At 36.8% G+C, this 24,075-nt stretch overlaps 1 protein-coding gene across 7 annotated transcripts in view; it reads left to right on the top strand.

Annotated features, from left to right (window-relative positions):
* Positions 1-10,470: 10,470 nt before the first annotated feature.
* Positions 10,471-24,075, top strand: part of kmt2cb (lysine (K)-specific methyltransferase 2Cb) — a 76,682-nt gene continuing 63,077 nt past the window's right edge. For 3 of the 7 annotated variants that reach the window (XM_008434094.3, XM_017310002.2, XM_017310001.2), the window contains exons 1-2: positions 10,472-11,366; positions 22,406-22,600. In XM_008434094.3, coding sequence (XP_008432316.2) covers positions 22,407-22,600 — 194 coding nt within the window. In that variant the 5' untranslated portion in view covers positions 10,472-11,366; position 22,406. Of the gene's footprint in view, positions 11,367-22,405; positions 22,601-24,075 lie in introns of all 7 variants that reach the window. The other 4 variants (XM_017309999.2, XM_017309998.2, XM_017310004.2 and 1 more) reach the window with 2 other exon arrangements.

Consider the following 24,075-nt stretch of genomic DNA (forward strand, 5'->3'; position numbering starts at 1 on the left):
CGGATTCTTCAGCAAAACCATTTTCAAATCTCTCGTCAGAATAAGCTCTCTGTGGTGGTGTCTTCTTCTTCTTCAATACTTTGTCAGAGTAATTTTTTAGCTCCCTTTGTGACCAGATAACCAAGGCCCCAACTGATAGTAAGAATCATTTTCACTGAATTTGAAATAGTTTCTAAAATTGGCGTTTGAAATTGTCCGTCTCTCAAAGTGCATCTCCAACAAAGTTGAAAAGCAAACTGAGAATTATTGTATTCCAAATGATAATAATAATCTTTTGAACCTTTATGACATCCTCGATGAGAACATTGATGACATGATGATGTCAAGCAACCTGTGTCAGGTTCTTGTTTGTTTTAGCTGCTATGGAAACACAAGGAGTTATGTATAAGATAAGACTACTGTCAATTAAAAATGCATGCGTAGACATCTAAATTTGTGAATGCAAGTCAATAAATGTGTATAAATTTAAGTTTTGTATTTGTCCTGTTTTTCAACTCATACATACATGTAAAAATCTAAGATTTTACCTATGACAATAACCATAAACAAACAAATTAATACAAGTATTTTATAGAGTAAGTTCCAGAAGTTAGACACACATGAGTCACATTTAGAAACTGGCTCTAAGCCATCTGCTTGATCTATTTTAAACTGTGAGCGAGGAGGATCCCCTTAAACATATCATGTCTTGCCTTAATTGCTTGCTCTGTTCATAAGGAAAACATTTAACAACATGGCGAGAGCAGTCCATGAGGCATCTATTCTTATATTATGTCTATGGATTGAGTTTTTAAGTCCATTCCAAAACCAACCTGGAAGAAACGCCCCCAAGCAAAGGTTCCGTTTCCCACTTCAGGAAAGTACTATAAATGCAGGCAGATTGACATACCGAACTGCAAATAAAATGTAATTTGTTAATTTTTTTTAAGAAAATATAATAAATTGTACAAGAAAATATTTCAAAATCATAAAAAAATTTAAAAAATAAAAAAATACTGTGGTGGCATTTTAGGTGCACCACAGGAACATGTATGTAAAAAAAAATCTTTACTGTTTGCAAGTTAATATAGTCACTGGAAACCTGTTCAGGGTATCTCCTGCATCCAACAGATGACCACTAGAAATAGGCACCAGAATGAGGAATCATACCTAATTGGTCATCCATGAAAGTCATCACATTTATTAGTTCTGCATGAATCAGAGTTGCACATTTATTAGTAGAATAACTTGTCCATCTCTCACACAGTGCATGCTTCATAAGCAGATGAACAAATTATTACAGAAATTGTTCTTTCATTCTTAACTTCCCACTCTGCTAAGTGCCTGGTGGCAGCATTTCACTTTTCTCTTTCCAACAATTAAATCCACAAGGCATAATTTCCATTAACTGCTTGTCCTGTTCAAGCAGCATGCATAATAATAAACACAGAGTCATGCAGAAGAACTCAGGCAACATTTATTATAAAAAAAAACAACTAACATAACAGTTATTAATCTGCAATATTGTGTCTGACATATTGCCCTGTTCAGAGCGGTAATGAGAGAAATATAAATGTCTGGAAATCACTTCGAAAAACAAGTCAACGCTTTCACTCATTGCTTTGTAAGCACACAACACACCAGTGTGAAAGGTGAAATATGAGCAAACTATTCTTCCTGTCTGGTATTCAGTATCACACTTGCAGTGCACTGTGTGAATATTCAGCGATTCTGCAGTCTCATTTTCATGGACAACAGGCTGTATAACACACATAAATCCACCTTCGTTTCTTGTGATGTGTGATTATTCTTTAAAAAAACTTTCCTTCTGCTGTCACACAAAGCAAAACAGGGAAATGAGCACAACAGTTTTCATTAATTGGTTCTAATTAGCAGTCGGAAAAAAAGTCAATAGAATATTAACGTGAAGGCTAGAGGGTTCAGTGTTCATTATGGAAACAGTGTGTGTAACAGCTTCATCAGTATTAGATTTAATGCACGAGAAAGCTTGAAAACTGAAACAAATTCTAAAGTATTTTTTCGAGTGACTTTTTTGCAAAAGTTGCCTTTCTCACATTTTAGCAATTTAACATCAAAGGCTAAAATTTATTTTATGAGGCCTTCATATGGCAGGATCACTTTGTTATCTTCCCGTTAGCTCTAATCAGTTTTCATACTTCTGTCGAAGAAAACATCCCCATTGCATGATGCTGCCATCGTCATGCAGGAATCAGAGTCATGTGTATTTGCTCCAAAAAGTTCCATTACGGTCTCATTTGACCAATGAATGATTTTCCTTTCACTTTGAAAGTCTGCTACTGTGCTATCTAAGAAATCACTTTTGCAAAGCTTTGGAATCGCCAGCAGTTTTGCAAGCAACAACATTAATATGGATTCAGAAGATTTTAATTTCACACTGAGATGTTCAAATGTTTCAAAAGCTGAAAAGTTAAATGTTCAGGAACATTTGAACATATACGTGAAAGATCACATCGGTTTAAATATACTTAGCAGCAAGTGTTATAGAACATCTTATCATAGTTTTATCAACATTATGAACAACATAATCCTGAAGAGGTAGAGCAAATTTACTAACCCCATGGGGAATTTTTTTTTTTTTTTTTTAGATTTATGCATTCATCCCCTTGGTTGATATAGAGTTTCTGCAATCTATAGACTTACATAATATCATAAACCCATCTCAATTTTCTCTCTCACATTCACTTCATTTTCCTATGTAACTCAGGTGAAACTGCATCAGTCCAGCTCTGTCACAGTCCAGTTCCCTTCTCTGCTGGGATTACACTAAAAGCATGCTTTCCATAAATTCATCTCTGTTATGTTGCAGCATCAGGTTTGAGAAATTACAAGCATTATTCGACTGATTCATACATCTGATAAATGTATTTGCAAAAACACTACATTAAATGGTCAATGTCACAAATGAAATTTTCTGGAAACTCAAGACAATCCTACATGACATTTCTCACAAGCAAAGTCTCTGAGGCAGAAAATCTTTTATTTTTTTCCACAAATGTATCTTAACAACAACAAAAAATGACAATGCTGAACTCCCACATGGGAGTCCTGGAAGATTGATTCCCTCTTTCTGTCAAAATGAAAGAAAAAAGTCTACTTTGAAAGATGAAAAGAAATAGACTCAAGCCAAAAAAAAGTCTGAAATGCTTTATTTTGCTTAAAAAATATATGGTGGGTCATTGTGAGGGTAGGTTGCAGGCAAAAATGGGCGAAAAGCTCACCTTGGATTGCAAGAACACCACCAGTAGTATTATACCAATGTCTGTGTGTCTCTGAGGATTTCAAGTGCCGCAAAGGATCCTTGATATTAGAGAACTTTCAGAGAGGGTGTTAGTGTGAAGTGTGAGACAGCGCAGAATGGGATTTAACCTTGACTTTAATAGGGCCTCTTGGGGATGCATGTGTGGGAGCTCACTGCTTTTCTTACTGTTTTTTTTACATAAAAAACTTGGAGCAGGGCACAGTGGCTCTACACTGCGACAGAAGGAAAGGCATTACAGGTCAGCAGCATGTTTAATAGACAGAATGCTCCATTTAAAAGCTGAGTAGATGTTTCTTCTCATCACATCCAATAACACTGAACTATTTTAGTCAAAACTATTTTTATCCTTAACTATAATTACGTTCTCTGCAGCACTTTGGGTTTTTTTCTGTCACCTTTCTCCCCGATTCTTTCCGTATAGTTTTGAATGTCTTGACCCCACAGTGGACACAGGCCACTGTGTTTAATATAAAAGAATGATTTATTTTTTTTATGTCGTCTAAAAAACATAGGAAGCATAAAAAAAAACATTAAAAAAAAAACATTTGGTCATAATAACCCCAAATCAGTTTTTCTTCTAGGCTACTGCTTCGTATTTCATAGTGTTTCATCAACTTTCTGTGAAAGCAGGGTAGATTCGAATAGTTTTCAATTTAGTTCTGCTTGTTTGGAAAGCTCCAGTTTATGACAAATGTATTCCAAAGACACTTTCACAAGATAAAAAGGCCCAATTTACATCCAGTTATGCAGAAAAATAAAATAAAATCTATCCAGTTCATACCAGTGCAATACATCCGAATGCTGTTTTAAATTAAATACAGTACAGTTCAAATTATGTGATAATTATGTGGCAGTGTTTGTGACATTGTTGTCTATACGGTGCCTTGCAAGTATTGACATCTCAAAATGACTACAGTCACTACTATATGTTGGTCTAACACATAAAATCTGAATAAAATAATTTGGAATTCATGATTGTAAGATCTTATAAAAAGTTTGGAAATCCTTGTTGCAAGGCACAGCACCAGACCGTTTGGTGTTTGCTTGTGATTCTAAGACTTTTAATGCCTACAAGCAGATGATGGGTGATCCACAGTGAACTTTGTCTCTGTTCTTAACTGCATCACCGCATAAACAATAAGCTGCAGCCAGCAGAGAGCCGGCAACTTAGATGTATGTTTGCAGTCCTAAAGAAGAGCCAATTCTTCACAGGAATCTTTGATGATGAAAGTGCTGAGGGAAAATTAAGCCAGAGAGACTCAGAGAAAAAAGGAAATTAGTCTTTCTCGCCTCTCTTGTTTAATATGTACTGTATTTTATTGCAAAATGTTGATACTAAAGTATGAAGCAAAATAAGAACAGTTTTCTTCGTCGCTTCCTTGCTTTCTTTTTTAAACTTTTTTTTTTTCCCCATGACTCGCTTTTTCTTTTTGTGTTGTCCCTTGAGATCATTGCATAACATCCAGTCTCAGATGTCATGAAACGTTTCAGAAAAGTATACCTTTAAATCAGTTAAACAGCCTTCTTGACGATCCACACCTTGAGTCTCAAGTAAACAGCAGTTTTATTCCTCAGGGAGGAAAGTCTTGACTAAAACCTGGTCATCCTGTGCTGAACCTTTCACTGTTCCACCATTTGCAGAAATTTTCTTAGAGCAACCCCCTTTTTGTTCTCTGTCCCCTATTCTCCCCTAACTCTTTGGATATGTTCCCCTATGATTATAAATAGATTCTAATTAGCTCTTCCAGCCATGGGCAATAGAATTGTTCATCACTGCACTCAGAAGACTTCTTACTTTTAAGCTTGTGTATAAGCCAGAAGAGTATCAAACCCCCTCAGCTTCAATTTCTTTTTTTTTTCATAGAGCAGTGATTAATTTTCATGTGCTTCATCAGTACAGAAAAAAATATCTTCCTTGTATTTTGAGAGTAGCGTAAGGTCCACCAGACCAAGTGAGGAATAGTCACACAAAATCAGAAGTTGACATTTAAACCAGTTTTTAGTTTAATCAGTGTCTGATGTTCACTTACCTGGTAAATTGAGCATTTTTTTCATTTCCTCTCTATGTTTTAATAATTTTAAGTCCACATTCAGCACTTGCTTATACAAAAAATAAAAATAAAAAAAATAAAACAATAACCTGATCCACAAAATTTCATATTTTTGATTATGTTCCCAAAATAAAACCCTCAGGATAAGAAACTGATTAGGCTTAACCCTTTTATTTTCCACTCAGCTTGTTAGCAAGGATCCAGGAATATTGTAATATGATCACGCCCACATCTCCACATTACACCAGAGGACAGTCGCCTGTGACGTCTTCTTAATTCTATGCTGAGATCTGGTAGTTTTTTTTTTTGTTGGGAATAATTCAGCTGTAAGTACTTGAAAGAAGGAGCAATTCTCAAGACGAGGAAGAGCATAACAGTAGGCTAAGACTCTGTCTCTGAAGCCCTACTCCTTTCCTCATCTTGTCAGTGTTGACTTCTGTGAGCAGTTTGCACCAGTATCTCATTTTCTCAGTTCATTACACATCAAAATTAGCCTCAAAGTCTCAGTCAGGATTGGGTCCTTCTGCCTCCTACGTAAATAACGCAGGCAGTTAGACTAAATGTGCTGCTCCACAGATTCAAACCAAAAATGCTCTGCTATCTAGCTAATGACTCATCTTCTTATGCCTTTTTATAATTGCAAAACATCTCGTATCCCTTGAAATTCTTTGCATTTTTATATTGCAACCTTAAATTTTAATGTGTTTCCGGGGGCTTTGTGAGACAGCGTAGCTCATAACAATGACGTCAAAAGGAAATGATGCACTTTTCCACATTTTCAAAAAGAAAAGTCTGAAAGGTGAGATATGTTTTCAGTATTGTTTAATGTGACATCGTGAAATAAAATCAGGTACAACCATTTGTGTACACATGCCGAGCCTTGCAGAGCACTGTCTGATCCGTAATCCAAAACAAGAAAGAGAATCACGCCCAGGTGGGAGAACCTGTTGACAGAAGCATCGTCATCGCTCTCTACAAATCTGGCCTTCATGAAGGAAACCCATAGGCAAGTTTAGATTAAGGTTTAAAAATAAGGACTACAATCTGTGGAAAAACGAGTTGTAGCAAAAAGTCAACACCGTACTCCATATGCCAGCACTGCACATGACACACACACAGTTCCAAACTTGAAACATGGTGGTGTTGAAATTGTCATGGTGGCAATTTCTGTCTCTGGAAAATTCCCTGAAAGGAATTACAAGTGTAATTTCTGCAAAAGGTGATTTTCAAGGATACCGCATAAAAAAATTCAGATTTTATTTTTGGAAAATTTTTTGAAAATTACATATTATCAGCAGACTACATTCTCTGCTTTTTGCTGCTCTATATCATTGAATCCAAATTATATGCATGAAAACTTGTGATTGTAATGTGGAATTCACTGAAAACAATTTTAAGGGGTGCAAAATCTTCTAAATGGAGGGTTTTCACCACACGAAAAGTAGTAAATCAGCTGTTTGCTGGAACTTAGACTGAGAATAGGTAGCATTATTTAAAATAACTGAGTTAATAAACGATTGGGACTACTCAAGTATAAATCATTTTAAGTCTTTATGAGAATACATTTTTTTCTACCAATGTTCACACCAATAAAAATATATATTTGGGATACAGAGACTTAATTGAAAGTATGTTTAACACCAGATTAAAAGTGTTAAATATGAGACTGGCACCAAGTCTCATCAGTACATATGTTTACAGATTTATTGAATATGACCATAAAGACTGAATTGAACAATACATGTTCCTCTACTCACAAAGAGCTCACCCAACATCTGGTTTCATGTTTCTTGACTCCTTTATTATATTATCATCTGCTCAGCAGGCAGCTGGCCTTTTATTCTGCAACTGCCTTTTACCCTACCTTGAGTACCATTAGTACATCTCTAAAACACACCCATTAGAGAGAAACATGAACATGAAAAACAATCTGTGGTTTATGAATCTAATATTAGCAGAATTTTCTTTGTCATTTAAGGGCAGATACTCTTTCAAGATGCTACTCTTTCTGTTTTTACATTTTGGTGCAGTCCACTCAGAGACTTTCATTCTCTCATCGTGGACATAAATGTTGTATTAATTATGTGCTTTTACTGATGTCTTTAAACCATCCTTTCTTATAGGGCGGTATTATGATGCTTACATATAGCTACTACATATAGCTTTATTTTGGATTGTCTCTAATACACACAGTCAAACTAATACATGCAGGCTTAAACATATTTTCAAGGTGGCACAGAAAAACAAAAGAAAAAAAACAGGGCAAAATCTCTTCCTTTAATATATTAAGTAAGCCAGTTCTGCGGGTTTCAGGTCTAAAAGTGCAATTTTTTTAAGATTCAACTGTGAAGATACGAAATCAAATCCGATCAAGTCCAATTAGTTATGATTTCTGTGTCACCATATAGCATCATAAGAAACTGATTTGCCATCATCTCCTCGGTACATAGAGCTACAACAGGGGTCAGGAGCATCACTACAGGGGCTTAGGCCCCTGTTGGTCTCCGACTAGAACTATCCAAAACAACCGCCAATAAATTAGTCAGTTTATTTTTAAAACTTTACACCCACATATGACTTGCAAGGCCACAAAAATGCAGGCTATTATCCTCACAAAGTACTTCTTTTAATCTCTCAGTCACTGTATTCATTTGAAAATGTCCTTACTGCTGATGGCCAAAGGTCATCAATTAGTCTCAACAGCTTGAAAAGAGCTCCTTGACTGTCTACCTACTGTACCTGGGTGTAATGATTGTGCTTTAGCATGATGAACTGAAGTGATTTGTTTTTGAAAGCAACATTTGCTTGCCTGTTATATCTCAAACATGAGCAATTGCTTAAACTGACTAAAAGAGTACAGACTCTTTTGGGCACCTGAATTTCAACCAGTAATTGAAATTATTGAAGTACAGCTCAGTAAAGGCGAATTAGCTTTAACATTAATGGTCTTTACTAGCTTCTAATTAATCTGCACAATTAAGTCTTTAAAATGTCACAAATATTCACACCTCTCAAATAGGAAGAAATAAATCAAGTGTACATACAATCCGCTGCTTATTTCATACATAAAAAGATTTTAGACCTGGACAGAAAACTGCCTGGCTTAATTTTTCATATTACATAGCAAAGAGTAATGTGATATTGCTTGTTTCCACAATGGTACAAAGTAGAGTCATACTGCCCTCTGTCTGCTGTGAACACAAACTGCACTTAAATATATGCAAAAAAGTGTTCAGTGTGTTGGTTTAGAAATTAGAACATGTTTGAACATATTATTACTTTATAGCAAATGAGGCTTGCTTCTCTCTCTAAACAATTATAACATCCATCTATCTTCTCACATCCATGTTGCTAGTGGAGTAAGGAGAGAGGTGCTGGTATCTATCTCCAGCAAGACATTTCGAGCAAGAGGCAGGGTACACCCTGGACAGGTGGCCAGTCCATCGCAGGGCAACACAGAACAAACATGCATGCACACCAATTAGAAGAAAATGAGAAACCAATTAACCTTACAGTCATGTTTTTGGACTGTGAGAGGAAGTTGGAGAGAACCCAGGCATTCACAGGGAGAACATGCAAACTCCATGCAAAAAGAACACAAGCTGGGAATCGAATCCAGGACCTTCTTGCTGCAAGGCAACAGTGTTACCAACTGTTCTTGCTAATTGTATTTCATCTATAGTTGAAGAAAATAGTTAAATAATGTTATTTATTTATTTATTTATTTATTTATTTATTTATTTATTTACTTGCATTTATTGGAAAAGTTATAAAGTTGTACATGTCTACCTGAACTTTTTAATATTTTTAAAATATGATAAACTTGCCCCAAACTCCAATATATTTTAGTATTTTCATAATGTGACCAACGCAAAGTAGTATACAATTTTCAAGAAAAAAAGATAACTGTTTATTTTGTTTTACTGAAAACAAAAATAAGTTTGTTGTGCATTTGTAAAATTTAGGTCTGAACTTTGACTTGGTCATTTTAACACAGAAGTATGCTTTGATCAACTACACGATTGTAGCTTTGGCTATGTGTTTAAGGTTCTGGTCCTATTAAAAGATGAACCGCCAACACAGTCCCAAGTATTTCACTGCCTGTAAAATGCTGCAAATGTTTTTCTTTCGAGATTACCTTGTGTTGTCTCCATACATCCTCTCTAACTCTGACCCCCTTCCTTGTCCATTCTGGGTAGAATGGACAAGGAAGAACATCATCTCCACAGCATGATGTTCAGTGTACAGTGGTAATTTTCTGTCACTCATATCGTGAGTGTACTTGTAACGCATCAGTTTACACTTTTTTTTTCCTCTTTTACCAAGGCAAAATTTTTGAAAAGTTGAGTGGAATGATTTTTTTGAAGCCACTGCGCCTGAAGATGTTATTCAACTACCTTGCATTACCCAGTAGGGGGAGCTCTTAGTTTGGCAAAAAAGATGCCCAAGCTGAATGCTAAAATAAATTGTGTATTTTTGTATTTATAATATTCTTTTCTTCTGGCGTAACTCAAAAAGGAGGTATGTGAGGTTGTGAGGAGCCCATAAAAAGAGTAAAATGAACGTAAATAAACAACACCCTCCGCTCTAGCTCATATTATGTGCAGCTGAAAGCCAACCCCTGGGGACTTTTACGAAAGTTAACCCCTGCATGTACAGAGTATACAGCCTATATATGTCTGCCTGGTTGCAAGCTACCTTTACTTGCAATGCAATGCCTGCTGTGTATGTGCGTGTATGTGTAAGTGTAAGTGTGTGAATGGGGGTTGGGTGTGTAGAGGGGGCAGAGAGGAAGAAAAGGCACAAGGGAGCAAGCTGAACCCCAATTTGTTCGTGATTTAAACGTCCATGTTTGTCGCGAAAAAAAACAACCCCTTCGTGTTTTATTGTAATCACCAATGCCGACAGTTGGATTCACTTCTGGCAGCTGCTGCTGGAATATTTTTGCATGAGCTGGAGCGTTAACTATTTGCAGTCCAGTTCCGATAAGAGTGAAATCCACAATCCGTCTTTTCATGTTTTCCCATGCCATTATTTTATTTACTAAATGCCCATATCACTCCGCAGGGTCAGAGAGTATTTTGAAGAAATTGTGAAACGGTCTGCTTCCTATTATTTGCTGTCTCGTCTTATCGATAGATGAATACATTTGCTAAATATTTGAAATGCGTATTTTTCGACCATTTAAATCGATCTAAAAATAATCGTCCGGTGTAGTTCTGCTTGGAGGAGGTGGATCTATTTTGTTGGGAGCCTAGGGGGGCTGTGCTTCGGTGCCACTTATCATTAGATATGGCCACCGTTATAGAGTACACCGAAGCGTCATCTTCAACTTGGTTTTGTCATGTTTATTGCTGATATTTCTACTCGGTCCGTGTGGCAGACTGAGTGTCATTTTTAGGGAAGCCAATGTTTGTTTTTGCACATTTTTGGAGCCGGTTGTTACTGCGTGGCAGGCTGGTTACGAGAGTCTTCTAACTGGCCGCTTGGTCCCGCAGCTTGTCGCAGCTGAAGAAAATAGAACCAGTTGCCAAGCCAGCGGTCCGTACCCAACATTTGCTTCAGCCGCAGCCATACTTTCCCCGAGGATTCGCATTTGAAGTTTACGGGAAGCTGGCTCATAGGGCAGCCTGAATTTCGGATTTGAGGGCGTTTTGTATGTTGGTGGAGAAATTGCTGCTGGCCGTAGACTTGGGTGGCTAACAGCAACTAGCTGTATTATAACCCGAACTCGACAGCTGTCATTGGAGAAAGGAAAGTGATCCCCCGCAAATGAGCGAGCCAGCGAAGTGCTTTTCCTTTGGATTTACATCAGCTGCTTTTCCATCAAATGGGCAAAGTTGGGAATACCATTGCAACGCTGGGATATAATGATATGTGCTGTGCATTTTTGAGAACTGCAGTGTTGTTTCATTGGAGAGAGGCTAGCTAGCTCCATTAGCTCGCTAGCTTGCTGGCAAATAAAAGTACGACGTTTCATCCCCCCAGTATTTTGGGACATGACGAGGATAATTCTCTGTCCATAGGACTGGAAGGTAAGATGTAATCTGAACTTTCTTTCCTATCGCTGTTGGCTTGATTTCTGTAATGAATTTAACCTTTTTGAAGTGAGTCTGAGCCAACATCATCATCCTCCAGTCTGATGGAGGGGAGGAGGGGGGATTTGTCGCCGCCTCGGCTTTTCATGACTCAGACTATTGAACGGAACGTTAAATGGAAAGGTTCATTGGTGCTATATAAACCGAAAACGGGGGTTTATTCCGTTCCACACAGTGTAATACATGAACAACCATACACAACGATCCCAAGTTGTCTAAGAGAAGTAGAAATCAGATTTAGCGTCGTTGTGTAATGTAGCATTTTCACTTTTAGAGGGGCATTGTAGTTCTTTGGAACAGTTCCGTTCCATTGAATAGACCGAGCCTTTGTGTGCTGGGCACAATTCCGGATCATTGCCTGCTTTTCGATTGGTCGTTGATTATATGAAAAAAGTTGCATGTTATGTTTCCCGTCCTATTCAGACATGAAGAAAATCGCGTTCGTGTGAAATGTTTTGTTGTGGGTTGTAGTTCGGATGAGTTGGTGAACTATCTGCATCCACTGGTAACCTGTTTGCTCCTTTAGCCTCTTTTCAGAGTTGTCTTCCTGAAACTAAATCCAATCAGCTGTGTGTGGGTGGCTAAGACATGGTGGATATACTTTTGCAATTTTAGTTAAATTTGGTCGATGTCAGTGTCTCTTTAGTCTTTATGACCGAGGAAAGGCGACAGAGTTCCAACACAACAGGCTAGCTCTAGCTGTGGTTAGCTCCTGTGCAGCTGCTTTGTGCCCAAGATGTGGGTTAACAAAAGCTAACGTTAGCATGTTTTAATTTGCACCCCTGCTGCCCATAACCGCTTAAAAAAAATCTATGCATTGCAAGTCCCTCCAGTGCATGTCGGTATATTCACATCTAGTGTTGTTTTTTGTCTTGACTTATACTCTAAAATCTCAGTAATCCTGCCATTTTTGAGAACTGTCTCCATACAGTGCATCGCCGGGTAATAACCACCTGTTTCTTAAAACATGTCCATGCCAATAATTTTGTAATATGTATATTATATCATAGCAAATATCAGGTAAAAATATTTCGTAGTTTGAACACTGGGCTAGGCGAGTAGTAGAGGCAAATCCAGCTGTGAAAGGTGGTTTGGCTGTGTAATAATTGCTCTTTCAACACTTCACATTACTATGACGTGATGTCAATAAAATTTTGTTTTCTCTAATGTTCTGCGTGATTTTGTCCCATTCATCAGTTTAAAATTTCATTTCATATCCACATATTGCCATTTCATCTCTTTTCTATAATGTCTTATTGAATGCCTATAAGTGCATATCAGCAAATAAGAATATACTTGAAAAGTTAATGTGTTCTAGTAATCCTATTGGAAAAACAAACTGGTATGTCACACACAGACTGTTTTAACCATTCATTTATATTAGGTTTGATTGTGAAGGCTTAAAGCTAACAAAACCTCAAAATATAGCTACTCGGAATACTGGAATATTAAAATCAATTTAAAGAAATGTCTTTAGTAAATAAATGTTATGTCATAGCCTACGTAATCATGCGGAAGACTGCTGACCTGACAGTTGTCCAGCTCGCATTCATTGACACCATCTCTATAGATGGTAAGCCACAAAAGATAATTGCTAAAGAAGTTGTCTGTTGAGAGTGGTGTATTTTACATTTCATTGTATACTATCTTATTGGAAAGTTAAATTGAAGAAAAAAGGTTTGGTAGAAAATATTGCACAACCTTGAGACAGACATTTTTGTTTTGGAGAGGTTCAATCAGCACACGCCAACATTTTCAGGACATATCCTACATTCCTATCAAAGGAATTGTTGCATTCAGCTTCAGAAAGAGTCTTATCTGAACGAAGGAGAAAAAGAGCTGAGCTGTTGCCAAGCGGCCCAAAGTCATCCTTTTCAGATGAAAATAAAGAGTAATTTTTAAAAATCATTTCAGTTGAAATTCGTGATCCCAGAATCTGGAGGAAGTGAGGCTCAGAATCCATTTTGCCTGAGGTCCAGTGTATAGTTTTCAAACTCGGTGATGATTTGGTGATTCTTGTCATTTTGTGGTGTTGCAGAAGTGCCAGCTGACATTAAAGGAAGCTGGGCCTCCTTAAAACTTCAGCAGAACTATAGATTGATACTAATCTTCCATATTAAAGTTTCCAGAGAAATAAAATTTTTGTTAGCTGTAAAACGCAATCAAAAATATCTGAAACGTATTCATTTGAGTGTAATGGGTCATAAAAATATTAAAATCCCATAATGTAACTTGCCTATATTCAGTGCTCTTCCTGAACACCTTTTATGACATGCAATTTCCATTTATTTTGGTTCCGATTCCTGTTGGGCTAGTCGACACTTATGAAATATGACAAATTATAACCCCATATCTAACCAAAATAGCTCCAAGTGGCCTCAAGCTACTAGAGAATATTTATTGCAGTCAGATAATTACTTTTCCATTATGTAGTTTGTAGAAAATGGCTTGAAATCCTTAGTTGTCGAAGTGGGTACAAAATTGGGTTGTACAAATTGGTGTACAGGTGGTATGGAGCGTCCCGTTTTTAAACCGCTACATTTAATACCCCCACAAAAAGTTGAAACGATCAAAATGCATCTATATGAAATAGCTAAGGGCCAAATGGCCTATACCCTGAAATCTTTCCTCCATGCATGTACAAATGAGATTGTAATTGAATGACTGCTTTTGGTAAAAGTACCAATTTTATAATAATACGTTATTTAAAATGAGTTTTCAAGTGCTTATTGTGCTGAATAGTAGTAGAGTTGCAGAGCTATAACTGGTCGGGTTATTAATGGGGCTAGCTCTTCCGGTGTCCAGCAAACCAACCACCTTGTATGAAAATGGCATTCCATTAAGGAAGGGGATGGGTGTCCCTCTATTTGTTTCCACAACGTCACTGTTTCTTTCATAGCTGTGCAGCAACCGGTGGGGCAAGGGTAGCACTGTTACTCCATTCTCCACATAGTGAAAACTCCGATCACCCCTGTACTTTGTTAAAAAAAGACTAAACCATTGGAACAATATCTTCAAATTATTCAAGGCAATAAAATTGCACCTCTTTTAAAACCTTTGTATACTTTTGTAATTGTAACGCATCAGTTTACAACACTTTTTACCACGGAATCTTCAGACGTCTTAAGGGAAAAAGTAGGGAGTCTTGTCAGAATATAGTGTAAAACAGTGATGAAAATTGAGGTTTAAGTTTTTTTTCAAAATAGTACAACATCTTGGTTCAGCTAGCAAAGATTGAATTTGTTGTGGTTTCACCATTATGAGAAAAATATTTATTGCGGCAGTAGCCCTTCATTCTTCGTGTTGTTTTGGAAACAGACCCCATTTTTCACAAAATGATTCGGTGGACAGTAACAGTCAAATTTGTACACATTTCTCCTGTCTGACTTGTGTGTATTGGAATAAGCATTTTTGACAAACCACATTTTTTGGGAAAATGTGGTTTGTCAGAAGTTTGAAGTACATTGATGTATTAATTAAAAGGATGATATGCAAAGACCAGTATTTTTTTTTAATCTGTCCTTTCAGTTATTCTTGTGGTTAACCCTGGAAATAGTTCCAAGTACTTTGATTAAACCGTGTTCACAGTAAACAAAAAAGTCAAAATATTCAGTCAGCTCTGTCCTTGGGCATACAACAGCTAATAAAGCATTTTTGTAACTTGTTCCGCTATGTCCTTTGGTGATCTGAAAAATGAATAAATGGTTTCAAAAAAGATATTTGAGAAAATGTACAGTACTGTGTTGCACAATAAAGAACCTGTTACTCTGTAGTGATTCTGTTTGCGCCCAGAAGGTCGGTCTTGTAATCAGGTTTTTTTTTTCTTTTTTTTGAAACCACCTTCATTTCAGTGCATGCAACTTTGTTTTTTTCCATTTTATTGCACTGACTGTGTCTTTGGCAACATATTGAATCGGGCCTCAGATCATTTTTAGCAATATAGTAGGGAAGCTGCACTTCAACAAAATCACATCTGCTGCAGTTCAGCCCCTCACCTGCATCTCACGCATCCCTTCAAAGTTTGACAAGCGGACTTTTTCATTGTATTTTTTTCTTTTTTGAGTTAGCATTCCTACTCTTCTTCACTCTGTCACAGCAACACAGTGTACAAATTAGAGTTGCATTTAAAACATTTCAGATGACACTTTTATTTCTATTAAGTAACTCAATTCTAAGTAAAATGTATATATTTACTACACGCATATGAGTCCTAAAGAGATGCTGCCTCAAAACAGCATCTTTATTTTTACATGCCGTCCTCACCTGGAGGTGCCATCATTATTTTGATGTGGACCAGTCTCTCCTGTAGCATACTTACCCTTACCTTACCCCACCCAACATTATGCTACTTGTGAAAAATAAACAATGCTAAATAAATAGCACCTTACCTTTCACTTGTCAGTTTCTTTGGCAAAATGAAAAATATCTGGTGCGGGGATCTACTGCAGTGAGACTCCACCACGCCGACTACATGACAAAGTAAACATGAATTCCAGACGATTCCATTTCAGAGTCGTTGGTGTATGTCTTATATTTGGGATGTAAAGTAACACTACCTTAGCAACAGTGTTACGTTTATAGTGTTGTTGCTTTAGAAAAGTTTATTTTAGGCCAAGTTTGAATTTATTAATGCCAGTCTGTGCTGCACTACAGCACAGATTGACAATATTACATCGAATGTACTCAAAACCTAAATGTGTAGTTTAATTCCATGAATCTATAGCACCAAATCCCCATAAATGCTTACAGTACGGTACTTTTAAAAACTGATCCTGATCATATTCAGTTATGGGATTAGTTTTACTTTAAATTTAATCTTAACTAATCTAATTAATTCCAACACAGTCCATATAGTCGCATTCTGATCCAGTTATTTACAGTGCAAATTTATTTTTTATTTTTTTGGCTCAGCCGGCCTTTATTTGAGAGTGGTTAGACAGGAAAGTAGGTAATGAGAGAGGGGGAAGACATGTGCCAAAGGTCATCAGGCCGGGACTCGAATCTGTGTCGTCTGCGTCGAGGACTAAGGCCTCCATATTTGGGTTGTACTTTACTCCTGTGCCTCCACAGCTCCCCAATAGTGCAATTTGATCCTAATTATGTAATGGTAAAATTTAAAGTCAGCTGATCATAAAGTGCCAATTGGTTCAAAGTTGGTTTTGGTCAATATGTCCTTTTGCTGCCTGAACTTTCTTTTGTAAACTTCTGCTCTGGCTACTTTTGTTGACCTCTATAAGACAAAGGTCAACCAACATCATTCTGTCTCTTAAGCTTTTCACACATGATGCCAGGATGCGTCAATAACTTGGCCGAATTTGAAAGGTGATTTCTGAAAACTGATATTCCTCAAAGTGTAATAACTTTTTTTAAGAAAGCAATTGTGCACATCACTGTAAAATTACAATTTAGATTATAGTAACTAACAAATTATGCAAACAAAAGGTTAAAATACATGGGAGAATAATGGTTTATTAAAAAAACAATTCAAGCACAGATGAGTGAAATGAAGCATTTTTTTAAAAATAAATTGCAAATAAAAGACTTGTACAGTATTCTATTTCCTTTAGTATATTATATGTTTATACTTGGTGTGTGTCTATGCTGTGAGTGTGAAGCTGAAGTCAAATTCCTTGTTTACACAATCTTGACAAGTAAAGCCAATTTTGATACATTTTTTTATCCTTTTTTTTTAGGCAATATATGCTTAACATCCAAAGCAGTTGGAAACATGAAAGTTGGTTTTATTTTAAAAAAGGACCTGACAGCCAAAAGTTGTGCTTGTCTTTCCTGGAAATCAAAGCAATAACGAAGAGACAAAGAAAGGAAAAAAAATATTGTCAAGTTGAAATTGAAGATGGGTCACTCGTGTGTTTGTTCTGGATGTTTTTGAGATTCATAGTTTGCATTTGAAAATACCAGATTATATTTAATACCTTTGAAGAATTGGATTGAATAATTTTTTTTTTTTTAATTGCAACAAAAGCAAACACACCGGTGTTGGTGTTGCTCAGAGCTGTATGTTATGGTATTGTATCCATTTACTATTAAAATTGGGTTAAAATATATTAAGACAATGTACATAAAATGAAGATTATGATTAAGAAATTGTGTTCTGGTTAAGGCCAGATGCAATCTTGGGTCAACGCTAGTCATAAAAGGGACTTTATAGCGAACTGGCTGAACAACTGGGCTCCAAACTGATCAACAGTCTCTTGTGAAACACAGGTTAATGTCCACTAATGTAGCATTGTATACTCCTTAAATGCACATTTTTATTTTAAGTGTTCTTTAAATAGCTAAAATAACTATTAAACATTTGTGGCTGCCCTTTTTTTTTCATGCTGAACAAAACTTTGTTGCATTACCAACCTTCAAGACGTCAGCCTCATTCATATTTCAGTACAAAAAAAGTAGTCTGCTGAAGACTGCATGCAGATGAACATACACTTATTATTTGAGCATGATTAAAATTAAGTAGATTTAAGAAATTTCTTGTGTTTTTTTTATTGATTTTTAAAGGTCACACAGGCCTGACCATCATTGCTGCCTGTGTTTGAAGACAAAGGTCAAATTTGCTACAGAATAACTAATTATATATTATGGAGCTATATCTGATGTGTCACTATACAAACAGCTCTGGTAATCATCACAAAAATCAAGTGAATTATTTTGAATAGTGCATTTTTCTGTAATATACATTTACTCAAAGTGCTTGAAATTCCAGGTTTTTTTTTTAAACCTTACATGTTCTGTAAATCATTTGAAAACTCCCACTATTCATATGATATAAAGTACATTTTAAGGTAAAAGACATAAATGAAAAAGAATAACATGGGCAATTAAATATTTGTTGAACTGTTAAGTCCCAGGCTTTCATTCTTCGAGTCTTGAGCTGTAAGTCGTAGTAAAATGTTTTTAGCCTAATCAAAAAAAATAAAAAATATCAATTTTAGCTCATATGTATTCTTCATTTAAAGGTTGCAGGGGTGCTATGGTGGTGCAGGGGCAAAGCACAACCCACATATTGAGGCCTTAGTCCTGGTGCTGGTGGTCACAGGCTCAACTCCCAACCTGGTGACATTTGTCACATGTCTTCCCCCTCTCTCATTACCCTCTTTCCTGTCAAACTACCTTCAAATAAAGGCCAACAAAACCTTAAAAAAAATTAATATTATGGCATAGCGAAAGCAGCCATCAAGAATTTAAAAAGTAGAGAAAATAATAGTGACATAAAGAGACATTCTAAAAACTCTAATGTGTCCTGCAGAAAAGCTATTTTTCCAGATTGGGAATTTTAGAGAAATTAGAAAGAAAACACTACAGGATTTGCAAGAAGTGCTGGCTGTGTGGTTGAGGGCGCTTAGCTCCGCCTCCTGGCTCTGGTTGGTTCACTCCAGTTAGCACTGGGAGAAGGCAGAGAAGCTAGATTTTTCACAGATTTTCTATCTCATACCACACTACCACAAGGTCACATGGTGACAGTTTCCAAAATATGTAAAAGTTACGTACTCCAGCTTTAAGAGCATAAAGTTGATCCATTTCTCGAAAGGCTGTTTCTACTGCGCACATTGTCAGTTGAAGCACCAGAAACCCCTAAATAAAACCCATTAATAACAAGCAGAAGGCCTGAGTATTAACCATCATGTGCAGTCTACTGCCTCCTTCTCTACCACCTGCTATATGTGACACATTATAATTAACAACTGGAATGTAAATTTAAGCAAATACTGTTTTATTAACATTACATGATTGCAAATATGGTGACATAAGAGGTAATGGGATATATCAAAGTACATGCTGAAGTACAGCAGCAGTTTTTCTTCTGTTCAAGCACTGGTGTTAAACAAATGTATATTTGCATATTTAGATTTTATAACTTTATTTACTTTGTGCAAATGGATGTCTTACACGTTTCCAGGTTTGCCTCCAAAATGCATTTTTTACAGAAATCTGTTCAGTACACTGACTGTATTAGATGGCTGTTGTCCCCTCAGTATATTACCCAGCCACACTAGTCGACACTCGATGCTTAGTAACAGAGAGTGTGCTCATCTTCCTGGGATGTAATGAAAACTTCTCTATACTGTTTTATCACATTTGTTTTTACACCCTTGAATCCAACAATCTCCAACCATTGCGGTCCTCTTATGTGCGATCAATGAGATGGAGAGCTACTCCCGTACTATCAAGATGGCGACAGAGCACCCAGATGTAGGAGTGACATATTGTGGGAACTGCCTATTCCAAGTGATGTTGGCACAAAAACACTACACATCTCTGGAAGTGCACCAAACCCACAGTAAAAGATTGTGGCAGCATATCATCTTTTGAGATCACCTTTGTTTAGGTAGATCTTGCTTATTTTTATAAAGCAGAAGTTGAACATTGATTTTATTTTTGCATCATTTTGCGGGGCAAACATAAACCAAAATCAACAGCGAAATTACTTCATGAAAAGACATTTGAAGGTTTTAATTGCCTCGTTAAAATTCAGAAGTAAATCTGACCGGTGATCTATGAGGTCACCTAAAGAGCTGTAGACGAGAAATGTAAATAACTGCATAGATCACAGAAACTTAATTGCTTCGTGGGTCACCATAAATGTTCAAAATGTTTTCTAATCTGCATATGGATGTTTAAATTAGTGTAAATTTGTCTGCATTTGGGAAGGGGTACCCCACACATGCACTATAATGGTAAAATTCAAGTATCTCTTTCACTTGTTAGATTTTAACCATAAAAAAGAAAAAAAGATGCACATCCTATGATTTAGCAGCTTATGGAATCAACTTTATGATCTTCACTTTCACATTCCTTTTGAAGTTTCCGCTGTCAGGCCCATTTGTCTCGACAGTGTTGCCTCAGTTCATTGAGTTTGTTTATTCACAGCCTCCTGGACATACAGTCACAGCATTCCTGTCTGCTTTAGTCCTGGACTTTGACTGGACCACTGCAACACCTTGGCTATTTTCTTTTTTCACTCCTATTGTTATGGGTTTGATGCTATCTGTAGAGTCAGAATCTTGTTGCATGACCCTTTTTAGGCAAGGCTCTGTTGTTGAACAGATAATTGTCACTGAGGTGTAGAATACATGCAGGAACTGGTTCACAGTTGTTCTTTGGTTTTAGGGATAAATGCATTTCCACCGACTGGGAAAAGTCTCTTCATGTTCTGATGGAATTAAAACTACTACCTTTTTATAATGAACCTACAGAATGTTTTTTTTTGTTTGTTTTATAGCCAATTTTTGTTACATTTCACAGTTGAATTTAAAACAAAGTTTCCATGCATTAGTTTTAATATGTTATAGCTCTTGGATATTAAACCAGATATTGGCTAGATCATATTCCTCAGAAAACAAGAAATTGTTATACAGCAAATTAGGAGGTATTATTAATTTATCCAGGTAAAAAAAAAAAATCAGAGACTAAAATCTATTAAATATGTGAGAAAGACCTCAAATATTGAGGAATAGGAAATATAAAAAATATAGTAAGAGTCTAATTGGTGCATCTTGTTCTTTGTGGTGAAGCTTTTATATTTTGGTCTTTTTTACCACCGCTGGCCAGCTTCGTGTATAGGTTTTAAGATGTTTTAATCTAGATAAATATTTAGAAAATCAAAAAACACGACATACTGAAAGTGAACAGTGGTTTTGAACAACGGAGAAGATCATTGTGACTCCACTCCCCTCCATCCAGAACATTGCACACAGATGCTGCTTAGCCAGAGCTCACCAGATCCTCTCGGATTCCACCCACCCTCTCCATGGTCTGTTCATCTAGTTGGTATCTGGCAGGAGATTCCGCAGCATCTGCTGTAGAACAGCCAGACTCAGAAATAGTTACCTCCCATTGGCCTTCATATTGCTCAACATCAATAATCCCCCCACTAAGACTGTCTGAAAATGCTAAGTTATACATATTTAGCAATGCATTATTATTTGTGTATTCATAGGCACACCTATGATTTTTCTTTTTTTTTGTTGCAACATTTCGTTGCCAATTTCACTATTGTCTTTCTGCAACAACAACAAAATGAGCCTCTCTGACATCTGTTTAAAAATAATTGTATCTATAGTTTTTTTTTTGTTTTTTGCAAAGAATCAAAACGCTAAAACAGAACTACTTTTAGGTTCTACATTCACCCTTCTTGTTATCTACCTCTAATTTTACACTCACAGCCTGTAGGAACCGCAAATATGTCTCATCATGCATCATGCTGATTTTTTTTTCCTAAATACTTTCATACACCTGTGCTTACTGTGACTTATTTTCACAGAAACCGAAAAAGGTTTGATTCCTCCAACTTTAAGAACATCCATCCCAAATATTGTTTTTACTGTGAGCCTGAATTACTTCTGTAATTTTCACTTGTCAGGCCAGGGATCTGTTGGAGCTGATGAAGCCTAAAATTGTCAGATTCTAGTTGCCAGCTGGTGCATCTCTAGTAAAATTGTGTCGCAGTGGTGATGAAAACTGCCTAATTATGTTGACTTTTACACAATGTATTTTAATGCGAATCATTCACACTCTACCATTATGCTTAAGTGCATGTACTTTAAGGCCTTAACTGCATGTTTGAGATTAGTGTAAAAGCATGAACCAAATCTAATGTTTTATGACAGTCATTAAAAAATATTTGCAGTTTTTTGCATCCTCAAAGTAACATAAAAATTTGTGGTGGTAAAAAATTATAGAGAGGTAATGCTTCCTGGTTCATTGGCTTTTGGGGTATTGTGTGGCATGTATCTCCCACACTGGCAGAAACATTGCTTTGCTTTAGTATATTGAGGCTTGTGTGAGTAGATTTATTTTATCCACTGCTTGTCTTGCTATTTTCTTACATAATATTAGAAATTCCGGTGATTTTCAAGTAGCATATTTAGACCTAAATAGAATTAGGTCTAAATATGTAGTATGTTGGCTTCCACTTTCCAATTTTTAAAACTTAACTTTACTTCTTATTGTTTCAGAATGTCATCAGAGGATAAGACTGTGGAGACCTCTGACCAGGGACCCTCGCCGTCATCCAGCAGCGCAGGGGCCACGTCCACAGGAAGTCCTGCCAATGCAGACAAGCGACCACGTGGCAGGCCGCGCAAGGATGCTGCTGCGGCCGCCGTCCTACCACAACCACCACCCCTATCAACTGCTAAAAGCAAGAAAAAGTAGGTGTCCATTGTATTACCAGTGTTCAATGAAGTAACTTTACCTTTAGATCCTCTTAAGAAATGACTTTCTCATCAAAATGATGGAGCCGCTGTGACAAATGGAAAAGCAGTTTAGCAGTAATGTCAATATTTTGTTCAATTGGTGGTTAGTTTTGGTTGCATGCCTGGAACTGGAAGTCTTCCAATTACTGTGGCTAAAGTATTGTTGGAATAGATTGTAGTGCAGGTTGACCTATGTTTTATATAGCTATGTAGTTACACTCGTTTTTTCCCCCTTTATGAATACTGAAATAATAATAGATGAAATTTTCTTCTGGACAATGTTTTCCATTAAGTCTTGATGAACCTTTTGGGACATGTATGCAGTACTTCAAATTTCAGGCTTGATCTGACAATAAAGAATTATCATATTGCACTTGTGGGTTGCATAAGTTTGTAATGGGATAAAATGGGTAGCTTTGGAAGAAGCTTTCAAAAATTCATACCGATCTTTGGCAGGGCAACACGTTTTGACACACTCTGAATATGCTTCTGATATGAATTTTGAAAGCAAATGTACATTACTGCAGAAAATGTGAAGCTATTGCTGTGATTTGATTTGCATGGTATCAAGAATGTGTAAATATGAGTTGTTAGAACTTCATGTGAAGAGTCGTAGCGCCTTTATTTCCAGTAATTCCAATTTAAATGCTTTACATGGGATACTGGTAGGGTGTTATGTGTCTGACTATCATAGCGCACACTATGGACTAGGACTGCTCTGTAAAATGATGCCGTCTAGCTTCTTAACTCCTAAGTCTGTCCTCTCAATCAATCTTAATACCCTGTTCCCAATGGATTGCTTAATCTGTAAGCATGCAGATGATGTGTCAATGCCCCAGTGGAAAGACAACTTTAAACAGAGTTAAGTTGCTTGATCTTGATCATCTGAAAATAAACTGCCATTCAGCAAATATGTACTTGCTTCAGTTCCACTTTTAATGATCACTGTTGCTATCTTAGTTGGAGGTACATTCAGCTCAATGTTCATATGTTCACATCTGTCCAACCTTCCATTGTCTAAAACCCTGTGGTCATAACTGTGGAGGATTAGATTTTGCTCTTATCTCAAAGCCATTTATCTGCAGTTAGGAAACTCACTTCACATTTTAAAACTGTACAACATGTAACAAGGAGGATGTTGGATATTGTTCTCGTAAACCTGGTTGTTGGAAATTACTCGATTTGCCCACGCTTCATCTGCTGACCGGTCCATTTCAGAGCAGCATGATCCTGGTCTGGTTTTCCAGGCAGCACTGTGCTGGCTGGGACTACTTACCACAGCATTATTTTCACCTTTTTTTTTCTCTCCCTGTGGTGGGACTGTGGGGAAGGTGGGGGGGATTTGTGCACGATATAGGATTGAGCCCTAGTCCTGAGTGTTTTTCAGTGAAATAACTGGCAGTCTGAACACTGAAATCTGATGCTTCCAG

This window comes from Poecilia reticulata, chromosome 17 (assembly GCF_904066995.2).
Source record: "Poecilia reticulata chromosome 17, P_reticulata-male-v2, whole genome shotgun sequence".
NCBI classification, from domain to species: domain Eukaryota; kingdom Metazoa; phylum Chordata; class Actinopteri; order Cyprinodontiformes; family Poeciliidae; genus Poecilia; species Poecilia reticulata.